The 12675-nt window shown below is 39.5% G+C and overlaps 1 protein-coding gene across 2 annotated transcripts in view; it reads right to left on the bottom strand.

Moving 5' to 3' along the window:
• The window catches only part of ADK (adenosine kinase), a 657653-nt gene that overhangs the window by 603354 nt on the left and 41624 nt on the right, over positions 1-12675 (bottom strand). For both annotated transcript variants that reach the window (XM_066349840.1, XM_066349841.1), the window contains exon 2: positions 11914-11988. In XM_066349840.1, coding sequence (XP_066205937.1) covers positions 11914-11988 — 75 coding nt within the window. The remainder of the gene's footprint in view (positions 1-11913; positions 11989-12675) is intronic.

Genomic DNA, 12675 nt, shown 5'->3' with positions numbered 1-12675 from the left:
CAGATGGCCTCTTCCCCAGTGTGCCCTAACCAGAAATCAAACCTGGGATTTCCACACATTGGGCCGACGCTCTACCACTGAGCCAACCATTTATTTCTAAATACATTTACACTGGTACCTTGAGATACGAGCATACAAACATACAATTTTTTAAGATAAGAACTGCAACTCTGTCCGTTTTATTTGGAGATCCAAGCGAAATTCCAAGATATGAGTTGTGATTCAGGAAGCTGCCACTAGTTGGCGCATTGGCGCACGAGTCCAGTATCAGCAGCACAACACCAGTATCTCATTTTTTCTCACGTTATCCACAGAATCAAGTCGAATCTCGTGCGCTACACTCGTTCTTGCATCATTTTTGCATGTTTTGTGGGATTTCTTTTTTATAGAGACGAAGAGAGAGTCAGAGAGAGGGATAGACAGGGACAGACAGACAGGAACGGGGAGAGATGAGAAGCATCAATCATCAATTTTTCCTTACGACACCTTAGTTGTTCATTGATTGCTTTCTCATATGTGCCTTGACCATGGGCCTTCAGCAGACCAAGTAACCTCTTACTCAAGCCAGCAACTTTGGGTCCAAGCTGGTGAGCCTTGCTCAAATCAGCGCTCAAGCTGGCTACCTCGGGGTCTCAAACCTGGATCCTCCGCATCCCAGTCCAACGCTCTATCCACTGCGCCACCACCTGGTCAGGCATTTTCTGCATTTTTTACTAACATTTTTTGTGTGCTATCATGGGGCCAAAGAAAGTGAGTGTAAAGGACAATGCTGAGAAGAAGAAAAGAATGATATCAATAGAAGCTGCGAGTGCTGACGTTAAGACAGCTGAGGAGTACATCACATGTTTTGCTGCGCTTATCACAAAGGAAGGCTACATCCCCCAACAAGTGTTCAACTGTGATGAAACAGGATTGTTTTAGAAAAAAATGCCCCGGAAAACTTTCATCACCGCAGAGGAGAAGAAGCTGACAGGTCATAAATCCATGAAAGATCATCTGACCCTAGCATTGTGTGCAAATGCTAGCGGTAACTGTAAAGTAAAGCCACTGCTAGTGTATCATTCCAAAAATACTCGACCTTTATGACTCACAAGATTCTTTTTTTTTTTTTTAATTTTTCTGAAGTTGGAAACGGGGAGGCAGTCAAACAGACACCCGCATGCACCCGACTGGGATCCACCCAGCATGCCCACCAGGGGACGATGCTCTGCCCATCTGGGGCACTGCTCTGTTGCAACCAGAGCCATTCTAGCGCCTAAGGCAGAGGCCAACTTTGCTCCAATGGAGCCTTGGCTGCGGGAGGAGAAGAGAGAGACAGAGAGGAAGGAGAAGAGGAGAGGTGGAGAAGCAGATGGGCGCTTCTCCTGTGTGCCCTGACCGGGAATCAAATCCGAGACTCCTGCACGCCAGGCCAACGCTCTACCACTGAGCCAACCGGCCAGGGCCAAAAACTTTTTAGTTTGATGGAGTCTCATTTGTTTATTTTTCCTTTTGTTTCCCTTGCCTGAACAGATATGTCTGAAACAATATTGCTAACCAAGATATCAGAATTTATACTAGTTAGTGTAACATAGTTATGTTTTCTCAATTTTTCTAGTTGAGTCTTATATTTAAGTCTTTAATCATTTTTAGTTTATTCTTGTAAATGGTTGTAAATGGTGTGAGAAGGTGATCTGGTTTCTTTTTTACACGTACCTGCCAATTTCCCAACACCATTTATTGACTGTTTTTACCACAGTTTGTTCTTGTTGCCTACTTCTTTCAATAAACCCAATCATTTTGAGTTTCATCCAATCAATACTCCATTTCAATTTTTATTTGACTAGTATTCCACTCTATGGATAAATAATCTATGTATTCTTGCTTTTAACTATTTAACTTTCAGGTTTTAACTATTGAAAACAATTTACCAAGAGCATTTCTGAACAAGACTTCTTATGGGCATATGCTTTCGCTTATCTTGGGTAAATATCTAAGAATGAAATGGTTGGATCAAATAGTAGATGTATGTTTAACTTTTTAAGAAACTGTCAAACTCGGTGCAGCATTTTATATTCCCATGAACAGGAAGGTCCAGTTTCTGGCCAATATATGGTACACTCTGTTTTAAAATTTTAACCATTCTAACAAATGTGTAATAGTATTTCTTTGTGGCTTTAATTTTACATTTCCCTAATGACTAAAAAGGTTGAGCATCTTTTCAGGTACATATTTGCCATCCTCATATCTGGTGAATATCCAAATCATTTACCCATTTTTCATTGGGTTGTTTCTTTACTGATTGAGTTTTGAAAGTTTTTTATATATTATGGCAACTAGCCCTTTATCAGACATATGCTTTGCAAAGATTTCCTCCTAGTCTGTGGTTTGTCTTTAATTCTCGTAACAGTCTTTCCAACAGCAATTTTCCATTTTCAAGTCCAGTTCATCAGTGTTTTTATACATGCTTATGGTGTTATATATAAGAAACATTGGCTTAAAGCACAGTCACAAAAATTTTGCAGGTTATCATCCAGAAGTTTTATAGATTCAGGCTTCACATTTAGTTCTTTCAGTTAATTTGTATATGGTGCAAAATACTGATCCAAATTCTTTTATAATATTTATTTATTTTTTTGCGCATGGTTACCCAATTGTCTAACCCCATTTATTTATTTATTTTTATTTTTTTTTATTTTTTTTTTTAATGGGGTGACATCAGTAAATCAGGATACATATATTCAAAGATAACAAGTCCAGGTTATCTTGTCGTTCAATTATGTTGCATACCCACCACCCAAAGTCAGATTGTCCTCTGTCTCCTTCTATCTTGTTTTCTTTGTGCCCCTCCCCACCCCCTATCCCTCTCCCATTTCCCCCTCCCCCCCGTAACCACCACACTCTTATCAATGTCTCTTAGTTTCACTATTATGTCCCACCTACGTATGGAATAATACAGTTCCTGTTTTTTTCTGATTTACTTATTTCGCTTCGTATCATGTTATCAAGATCCCACCATTTTGCTGTAAATGTACCGATGTCATCATTTCTTATGGCTGAGTATTATTCCATAGTGTATATGTGCCACATCTTCTTTATCCAGTCATCTATTGATGGGCTTTTTGGTTGTTTCCATGTCCTGGCCACTGTGAACAATGCTGCAATAAACATGGGGCTGCATGTGTCTTTACGTATCAATGTTTCTGAGTTTTTGGGATATATACCCAGTAGAGGGATTGCTGGGTCATAAGGTAGTTCTATTTTCAGTTTTTTGAGGAACCACCATACTTTCTTCCATAATGCTAACCCCATTTATTAAAAAGACAATCCTCTTTCTACACCAAATTGCCTTGCACCGGCTTTTTTTGTTTGTTTGTTTGTATTTTTCTGAAGCTGGAAACGGGGAGGCAGTCAGACAGACTCCCGCATGAGCCCGACCGGGATCCACCCGGCACGCCCACCAGGGGACGATGCTCTGCCAATCCGGGGCCTCGCTCTGTCGCGACCAGAGCCACTATAGCGCCTGGGGCAGAGGCCAAGGAGCCATCCCCAGCACCCGGGCCATCTTTTGCTCCAATGAAGCCTAGGCTGCGGGAGGGGAAGAGAGAGACAGAGAGGAAGGAGAGGGGGAGGGGTGGAGAAGCAGATGGGCGCCTCCCCTGTGTGCCCTGGCCAGGAATCGAACCCAGGACTTACGCACGCCAGGCCGACGCTCTACCACTGAGCCAACCGGCCAGGGCCACCTTGCACCTTTATTAAAAATCAGTTATCCATTTATGTGTGAGTCTATTACTGGACTTTCTATTCTATGTCAACAATATCTTTATGCCAATATCACTGTTTTGACTATTGAAGTTTCATAATAATTCTTGAAAATCGGGTAGAAGCCTTTTTGAACATTCCATTAGCTATTCCATATAGTTAATCATGTCTTTTCGAAATAAAAGTTTATTTCTTCCATTGCAAGCTGGATGTCTCTTATTTTTTCTTGACTGACTACACTGACTAGAATCTCCAACCCCACGGTATTTATTTTGAAGTGGTAAGAGCCAACATCTTTGAATTGTTTCTGATCTTACAGGAAAGCATTCAGTCTTCTGTCATGAAGAATTATGTTATTAGTAGGCTTTTCCCTATTCTAACTTTTATGGTTAAGGAAGTTCCCTTTTATTCTTAGGTTGCTATAAAAAATTTTTATCAGGAATACACACTGAGTTTTGGAAAATAGCTTTTCTATGTCTATCAAGAAGATTATGTGATTTTTCTTTTTTCAGATGGTTAGTTTGTTAACATATTGAATTAATCTAATTATATTCCAAATGCTAAACCTATTCTACATTCCTAGTATATATTTAATTCGATAATAAGTGGTATATACAGATGGTCCCCAACTTACAATGGTTCAACTTATGATCTTTCAACTTTATGACATTGAGAAAGCAACAACATCCAATAGAAACTGTACTTCAAATTTTGAATTTTGATATTTCACCAGGCCAATAATATGCAGTATGATACTCTCTCATGATGCTGGATAGTGGCAGGAGGCAGCAGCTCTGAGTCAACTTTGTGATCACAAGAGTAAACAATCAATAATCTTCAGTGTTGCCAGTGCTTTTTTGGATATTTTGTTTTGTGTTTGGCAAAGAAAGATGGCGACGGAGTAGGCAGACATTCCAAAGGACACTTCCCAGGACCAAAGTGGATTAAAACTTAATTTAAGAACAATCATCTTGAAAAAAACAACTTTGGACTAAACTAAGAGGAGTCTGTAACCAAGGATCACAGAAGAAGCCACACTGATCTGGTAGGAAGGGCAGAGACGCGGAAAGGGCTGCCCGGCTCCCAGGAGCAAGCAGTGGCCCCGAGGGACTCTCACAGCAGGGTGGGTCGCACTGAGAGGTGTGGGTCCTCAGCCCCAGGACCGGAGCCCCATCCTAGAGCCCTAGAAGAGGCGAACAGATAGCATTTACCTGTGAAAAGAGCCGGGTTTCTGTCTGCAAGAGACACAGCTCTCAGAAGCAGACTCTGTCCAACTTCTGCAGGGTCGCGCAGAAAACCTCATTCACAGCCACTTACCCACGGCTCTGGCGGGGGAGTGCTGAGAAGACTGGAGTTACTGGAGGACAGTATAAAGTTGGAGGCCCAAGAAGAGACACTGTGAGGGACGGCCACCAGAACCCTTGTGCCAAACCATTCTCCAGTAATGCAGTCGCCATATTTCTTGGGTGGAGAAACCCCCTCTGAGTGGCATTAACCTGGGGAAAAACAGCTGCTCTGCCCTTGGGAGTCTTTCCTACCCTAGACATGGCGAGGAGTAATTTTGAGAGGCCAGGAAGCAGGGGGCGTGTCAGTAACTCAGTTTTCAGGTGTTGAGGCCGGAGCTCCCCCCCACACACACACACACTCTCCCAAGTCTGTGACTGGTGCTTCCACCACACAATAGACTTGGTTGAAACTGTGGGCTGGCAGACCACACCTCTGGGTCTCAGAAGCCACACCCACCAGACTCCTGGGGCCTCCTCACCCTACAGAGGACTGTGAAAAAAGTCTAGAAAGACTGACACCTGGTCCAAGGGGCGGAGCCACCCCATCACCCTTCCTAATCGCTGAATTGCCATAAGCTCTACCAGGGGTCCCCAAACTTTTTACACAGGGGGCCAGTTCACTGTCCCTCAGACCGTTGGAGGACCGGACTATAAAAAAAAACCATGAACAAATCCCTATGCACACTGCACATATCTTATTTTAAAGTAAAACAACAAAACGGGAACAAATACAATATTTAAAATAAAGAACAAGTAAATTTAAATCAACAAACTGACCAGTATTTCAATGGGAACTATGGGCCTGCTTTTAGCTAATGAGATGGTCAATGTACTCCTCTCACTGACCACCAGTGAAAGAGGTGCCCCTTCCAGAAGTGCGGCGGGGACCGGATAAATGGCCTCAGGGGGCCACATGCGGCCCGGGCCGTAGTTTGGGGACCCCTGCAACAGAGGATATAACCATTGTAAATATCTATGCGCCTAATATACGAGCAACTAAATATATAAAGCAGATTTTGATGGACATAAAGGACGAGATCAACAACAATACTATAATAGGATATTTTTAATACCCCACTAACATCAGTAAATAGATCCTCCAGACAGAAAATTAAAAAAAGAAACAGCGGCCTTAAATGACACACTAGATCAACTGGATTTAATTGATATCTTCAGAAACTTTCACCCAAAAGCAGCAGAGTATACATTCTTTTGAAGTGCTCATGGTACACTCTCTAGGATAGACAACATGTTAGGACACAAAATAAGTATCAATAAATTTTAAAAAATTGAAATCATATCAAGCATCTTCTCTGATCACAATGGCATAAAACTAGAAATCAACTACAATGAAAAACTGAAAAACATTCAAACACTTGGAGGCTAAAAAGCATGTTATTAAATAATGAACGGGTTAACAACGAGATCAAGAAATAAGAAATTCCCTTAAAACAAATGAAAATGAACATACAACAATTCAAAATTTATGGGACACAGCAAAAGCAGTCCTGAGAGGGAAGTTCATAGCATTACAGGCATACCTTAAGAAGCAAGAAGAAGCTCAAATAAACAACTTAACCCTGCATCTAAAAGAACTAGAAAAAGAACAACAAATAAAGCCCAGAGGAAGTAGAAGGAAGTAAATAATAAAGATCAGAGTGGAAATAAATAACATAGAGGCTAAAAAAAACAATTAAGATCAATTTTGAAAAGGTAAACAAGATTGATGAACCTTTAACCAGAGTCACCAAGAAAAAAAGAGAGAGGACTCAACTAAATAAAATTAAAAATGAAAGTGGAGAAGTAACAACTGACACCGGAGAAATACAAAAAAACTGTAAGAAAATTCTATGAAGATCTGTATGCCAAAAAATTGGACAACCTAGGAAAAATAGATAAATTCCTAGAAACATATAATCTTCCAAAACTTAATCTGGAAGAATCAGAAAACCTAAACAGACAGATTATAACAAATGAAATTGAAACAGTTTTCAAAAAACTCCCAGCAAACAAAAGTCCTGGACTAGATGGCTTCACAGGTGAATTTTACCAAATATTCAAAAAAGAACTAACACCTATCCTTTTCAAGCTATTTCATAAAATTCAAGAGGAGGGAAGATTTCCAAGCTCCTTTTATGAGGCAAGCATAATCCTCATTCCAAAGTGAGGTAAAGACACTACAAAGAAAGAAAGCTACAGGCCAATATCCCTGATGAACTTAGATGCTAACATTCTCTACAAAATATTAGAAAACTGGATCCAGCAATATATGAAAAAAATCATACATCATGATCAAGTGGGATTTATTCTGGGGAGGCAAGGCTGGTACAGTATTCACAAATCAATAAATGTGATTCATCACATAAACAAAAGGAAGGAGAAAAATCACATGATAATATCAATAGATACAAAAAAAGCATTTGATAAAATCCAGCACCCATTTATGATCAAAACTTCTGGCAAAGTGTGAATACAGGGAACATACCTCAACATGATAAAGGCCATCTATGACAAACCCACGGCCAACATCATAATCAATGGGCAAAAATTAAAAGCAATCCCCCTAAGATCAGAAACAAAGCAGGGGTGGCCCATTTCACCACTCTTATTCAACATAGTTCTGGAAGTCCTACCCACAGCAATCAGACAAGAAGAAGAAGAATTAAAAGGCATCCAAATTGGAAAAGAAGAAGTAAAACTATTATTATTTGCTGATGACATGATACTGTACATAAAAAACCCTTAAGTCTCAGTCAAAAAACTACAAGACCTTATAAATGAATTCGGTAAGGTGGAAGGAAATAAATTTAATATTCAGAAATCAGTGGCATATTTATACACCAACAATAAGCTATATGAAAGAGAAATTGAAGAAACAATCCCCTTCACTACTGCAACAAAAAAAATAAAGTACCTTGGGGTAACTTTAATCAAGGAGGTAAAGGACTTGTACTTGGTAAATTATAAAACATTGATCAAAGAAATCAAGGAAGATACAAACAAATGGAAGCATTTAAAGTGTTCATGAATATGAAGAATAAACATAATTAAAATGTCTATATTACCCAAAGCAATCTATAAATTCAAGGCAATTCTTTTTTTAATGCAATTCTTATTTAAATACAAATGGCATACTTCAAAGATATAGAACAAATATTCCAAAAATTTATATGGAACTAAAAAGAACACGAATAGCCTCAGCAATCTTGAAAATGAAGAATAAAGTGGGAGGTATAACATTTCCTGATATCAAGTTATACTACAAGGCCATTGTACTCAAAACAGCTTAGTACTAGCATAAGAACAGGCATACAGATCAATGCAACAAAACAGAGAACCCAGAAATAAACCCACACCTTTATGGTCAATTGATATTTGACAAAGGAGGTAAGAGCGTAACAATGGAGTAATGACAGTCTCTTTAATAAATGGTGTTGGGGAAACTGGACAGCTATCTGCAAAAAAAATGAAACTAGATCACCAACTTACACAATTCACAAAAATAAACTCAAAAAGGAATAAAAGACTTAAATGTAAGTCGCAAAACCATAAACATCTTAGAAAAAAACATAGGCCGTAAACTCTCCGATATCTTTTGTAGCAATATTTTTGCCGATTTATCTCCATGGACAAGTGAAATAAAGGACAAAAGAAACAAATGGGACTATAATCAAACTAAAAAGCTTTTGCACAGCAAAAGACACCATGATCAAAACAAAAAGACAAACTACACGATGGGAGAACATATTCGCCAAACGTCTGATAAGGGGTTAATAACCAAAATTTATAAAGAACTTCTAAAACTCAACACCAAGAAGGTAAAAAATCCAATTAAAAAATGGGCAAAAGAACTGAATGACACTTCTCCAAAAAGGACATATAAATGGACAATAGGCATGTGAAAAAATGTTCAATGTCACTAATCATCAGAGAAATGCAAATTAAAACCACAATGAGATTCTACCTCACACCAGTCAGAATGGCGTTCATCAAGAAAACAACACAGAATAAGTGCAGAAGAGGATGTGGAGAAAAGGGAACCCTCCTACACTCCTGGTGGGAATGCAGACTGGTGCAGCCAATGTGGAAAAAAGTATGGAAATTCCTCAAAAAATTAAAAATGGAACTGCCTTTGACCCAGCTATCCCACTTTTAGGAATATATCCTAAGAATACCAAATTAGGCCCTGGCCGGTTGGCTCAGCGGTAGAGCGTCGGCCTGGCGTGCGGGGGACCCGGGTTCGATTCCCGGCCAGGGCACATAGGGGAAGCGCCCATTTGCTTCTCCACCCCCACCCCCTCCTTCCTCTCTGTCTCTCTCTTCCCCTCCCACAGCCAAGGCTCCATTGGAGCAAGGATGGCCTGGGTGCTGGGGATGGCTCCTTGGCCTCTGCCCCAGGCGCTGGAGTGGCTCTGGTCGCGGCAGAGCGACGCCCCGGAGGGGCAGAGCATCGCCCCCTGGTGGGCAGAGCGTTGCCCCTGGTGGGCGTGCCGGGTGGATCCCGGTCGGGCGCATGCGGGAGTCTGTCTGACTGTCTCTCCCCGTTTCCAGCTTCAGAAAAATACAAAAAAAAAAAAAAAGAATACCAAATCACTAATTCAAAAGAAGATATGCACCCCCATGTTTATGGCAGCATTGTTTACAATAGCCAAGATCTGGAAACAGTCCAAGTGTCCATCAGTGGACGAATGGATTAAAAAGCTGTGGTACATATATACAATGGAATACTACACGGCAGTGAAAAAGAAGAAAATCTTACCTTTTGCAACAGCATTGATGGACCTGGAAATTATTATGCTAAGTGAAATAAGCTAGGCAGAGAAAGAAAAATATAATATGATCTCACATATATGTGGAATCTAATGAACAAAGTGAACTGAGGAACAGAATAGAGGCAGAGGTGGGCTCACAGGGAGCAGAGGAGACAGCGTTCAGAGGGAAGAGGTATGAGGGGATGGGATCAGATAAGGTAAAGGGATTAGTGAAACTATATATATATATAACAGAGATATAGACAACAGGACAGCAAATTCTAGAGGAAAGGGGGAGGGAGCTAGGGAGAGGGGGGCAAAGGGGGTGTAAAAAAGGACAGAGGGGTAGGGGGAGAGAGTTATATTCAGTGGTACACTTGAATCCATGTAAACAATAAATTAAGAAGTAATAAAAAAATTTTAAAAAATGAAAAAGCAAAAAATAAAACAAAATACTTTCATGTTTTCACATCCCTTCTGTTGAGGAAAAAAAAGGGGGGAAGGAAATTATTCTTGAGATAAAGATAATATGTGTTCTAAGCATCTACCTCAGGGATCCCCAAACTGCGGCCCCCTGAGGCCATTTATCCGCCCCCACCACACTTCCAGAAGGGGCACCTCTTTAATTGGTGGTCAGTGAGAGGAGCATAGTTCCCATTGAAATACTGGTCAGTTTGTTGACTTAAATTTACTTGTTCTTTATTTTAAATATTGTATTTGTTCCCGTTTTGTTTTTTTATTTTAAAATAAGATATGTGCAGTGTGCATAAGGATTTGTTCATAGTTTTTTTTATATTCCGGCCCTCCAATGGTCTGAGGTTACAGTGAACTGGCCCCCTGAGTAAAAAGTTTGGGGACGCCTGACCTGTGGTGGCGCAGTGGATAAAGCGTCGACCTGGAATGCTGAGGTCACCGGTTCGAAACCCTGGGCTTGCCTGGTCAAGGCACATATGGGAGTTGATGCTACCTGCTCCTCCCCCCTTCTCTCTCTCCTCTCTCTCTCTTCCCCTCTCTCTCTCCTTTCTAAAATGAATTAAAAACTAAATAAATAAATAAAAGTTTGGGGACCCCTGATCTATATTAAGGTAGGTTAGATTAGGCTATAATGTTCATTAGGTATATTAAATACATTTTCAACTTAGAATATTTTCAATTTACTATGTGTTTATAAGGACATAACCCATCATAAGTTGAGGAGCATCTGTACAGTGACAGTAGTGTTAATGTGGGATAACTGATTTTTTTTTAATTTTTATCTACAAATGGTTTGAGAGAGACAGAAAAGTTGACTTGTTCTACTTATTCATGCATTCATTGTTTGATTCTTGTGTGTGCCCTGACCAGGAATATAACCCATAATCTTGGCGTACTGAGACAACACTCTACTCAGCTGTGGTACCTAGCCAGGGCATTCTCCTGTTTCTTGAGACACACTTGTAATGCTATAAATTTTCCTCTTTGGACTGCTTTCGTTGTCTTCCATAGATTTTGGGTTACTATTGTGTGCTCATTTTCATTTGTTTTAAGGTATCTTTTGATTTCTTCCTTGATCTCACTGTTAACCCATTCATTGTTTAGTAAGATGCTATTTAGCCCTCATGTCTTTGTGTGCTTTCAGTTATTTCCTTGTGATTGATTTCTAGTTTCATACCCATATGTTCAGAGAAAATGCATGATATAATTTCAATCTTCTTAAATTTACTGAGACTTGTTTTGTGCCCTAACATGTAGACTATGCTAGAAAATGTTGCACGTGCACTTGAAAAGAATGTATATTCTGCAGCTTTGGGGTGATATGGTCCACTGACGGTAATTTTTAAATTTGGGAAATTTTTTAATTTGAAAAATTGGGAATTAAATTATTTGATAAATCATATATACTTCTTCCTTGCAAATAATACAAAATTTAATTGAAAGTTAAAACAGTAGTAGAAATGAACAAATGTACCAAGATTTCCCAGGGAAAATTGTGGTCAATTACACAATAAATTATGATAATGAACTTGTAATTAACAGGTTTAATTTTCTGAGTTTTCCTCCAACTGAAGGTGTTACATGGTAAATTCAACTCTAGAGTTTCCATCAGTTTCTCTTTAGATATTTTATGCAGTACAGATGAAGAAATTAATACTTACTTATCAAGGAAATCTTTATCCACTACAGCAGTGATGTCAAGAAGAGGATTTCCCATTCCAAAAAGAATATTTTCACTAAAAAAAAAAAAAACCCACAAAGTACAAGTTAGAAATACTTCTGAAAAAAGCTGATGTACAAAATGCACATAAACATAAATATCTTTACCTCATCTTGAAAATAAACCTGCCTGACCAGGCAGTGGTACAGTGGATAGAGCGTCAGACTGGGACACAGAGGACCCAGGTTCAAAACCCCAAGGTCACTGGCTTGAGCGCGGACTCATCTGGATTGAGCACAGCTCACCAGCTTGAATCCAAGGTTGCTGGCTTGAGCTAAGGGTCACTCGGTCTACTGTAGCCCCCCGGTCAAGGCACATATGAGAAAGCAATCAATGAACAACTAAGATGCCACAACAAAGAATTGATGCTTCTCCTCTCTCTCCCTTTCTGGCTGTCTGTCCCTATCTGTCCCTCTCTCTGTCTCTGTCACACACAAAAAAAGAAAGAAAATAAACCTAATATACTAGCTTATCAAACCTTTGATTTGACTATTACATGTAGAATAACAGCTTATAGGTAGCACAAAACCATTTAGAAAGAATTATGACTTTTAAACTGGATGAAACAGAACAAGAAGCCAGATCATGTGATTTCATTTTCCTTAATACTCAACAGCTAATGACTAAATAGAATTAATTTCAATGTCTGTTCATGATCTCTTACAACCAAGTTTTATACTGAATAAACTTAAAATTAACTCTA

Source organism: Saccopteryx leptura, chromosome 9, assembly GCF_036850995.1.
Source record: "Saccopteryx leptura isolate mSacLep1 chromosome 9, mSacLep1_pri_phased_curated, whole genome shotgun sequence".
NCBI classification, from domain to species: domain Eukaryota; kingdom Metazoa; phylum Chordata; class Mammalia; order Chiroptera; family Emballonuridae; genus Saccopteryx; species Saccopteryx leptura.
Note: the sequence above shows the minus strand (reverse complement) of the source record. Positions and strands in the feature narration are given on the sequence as shown.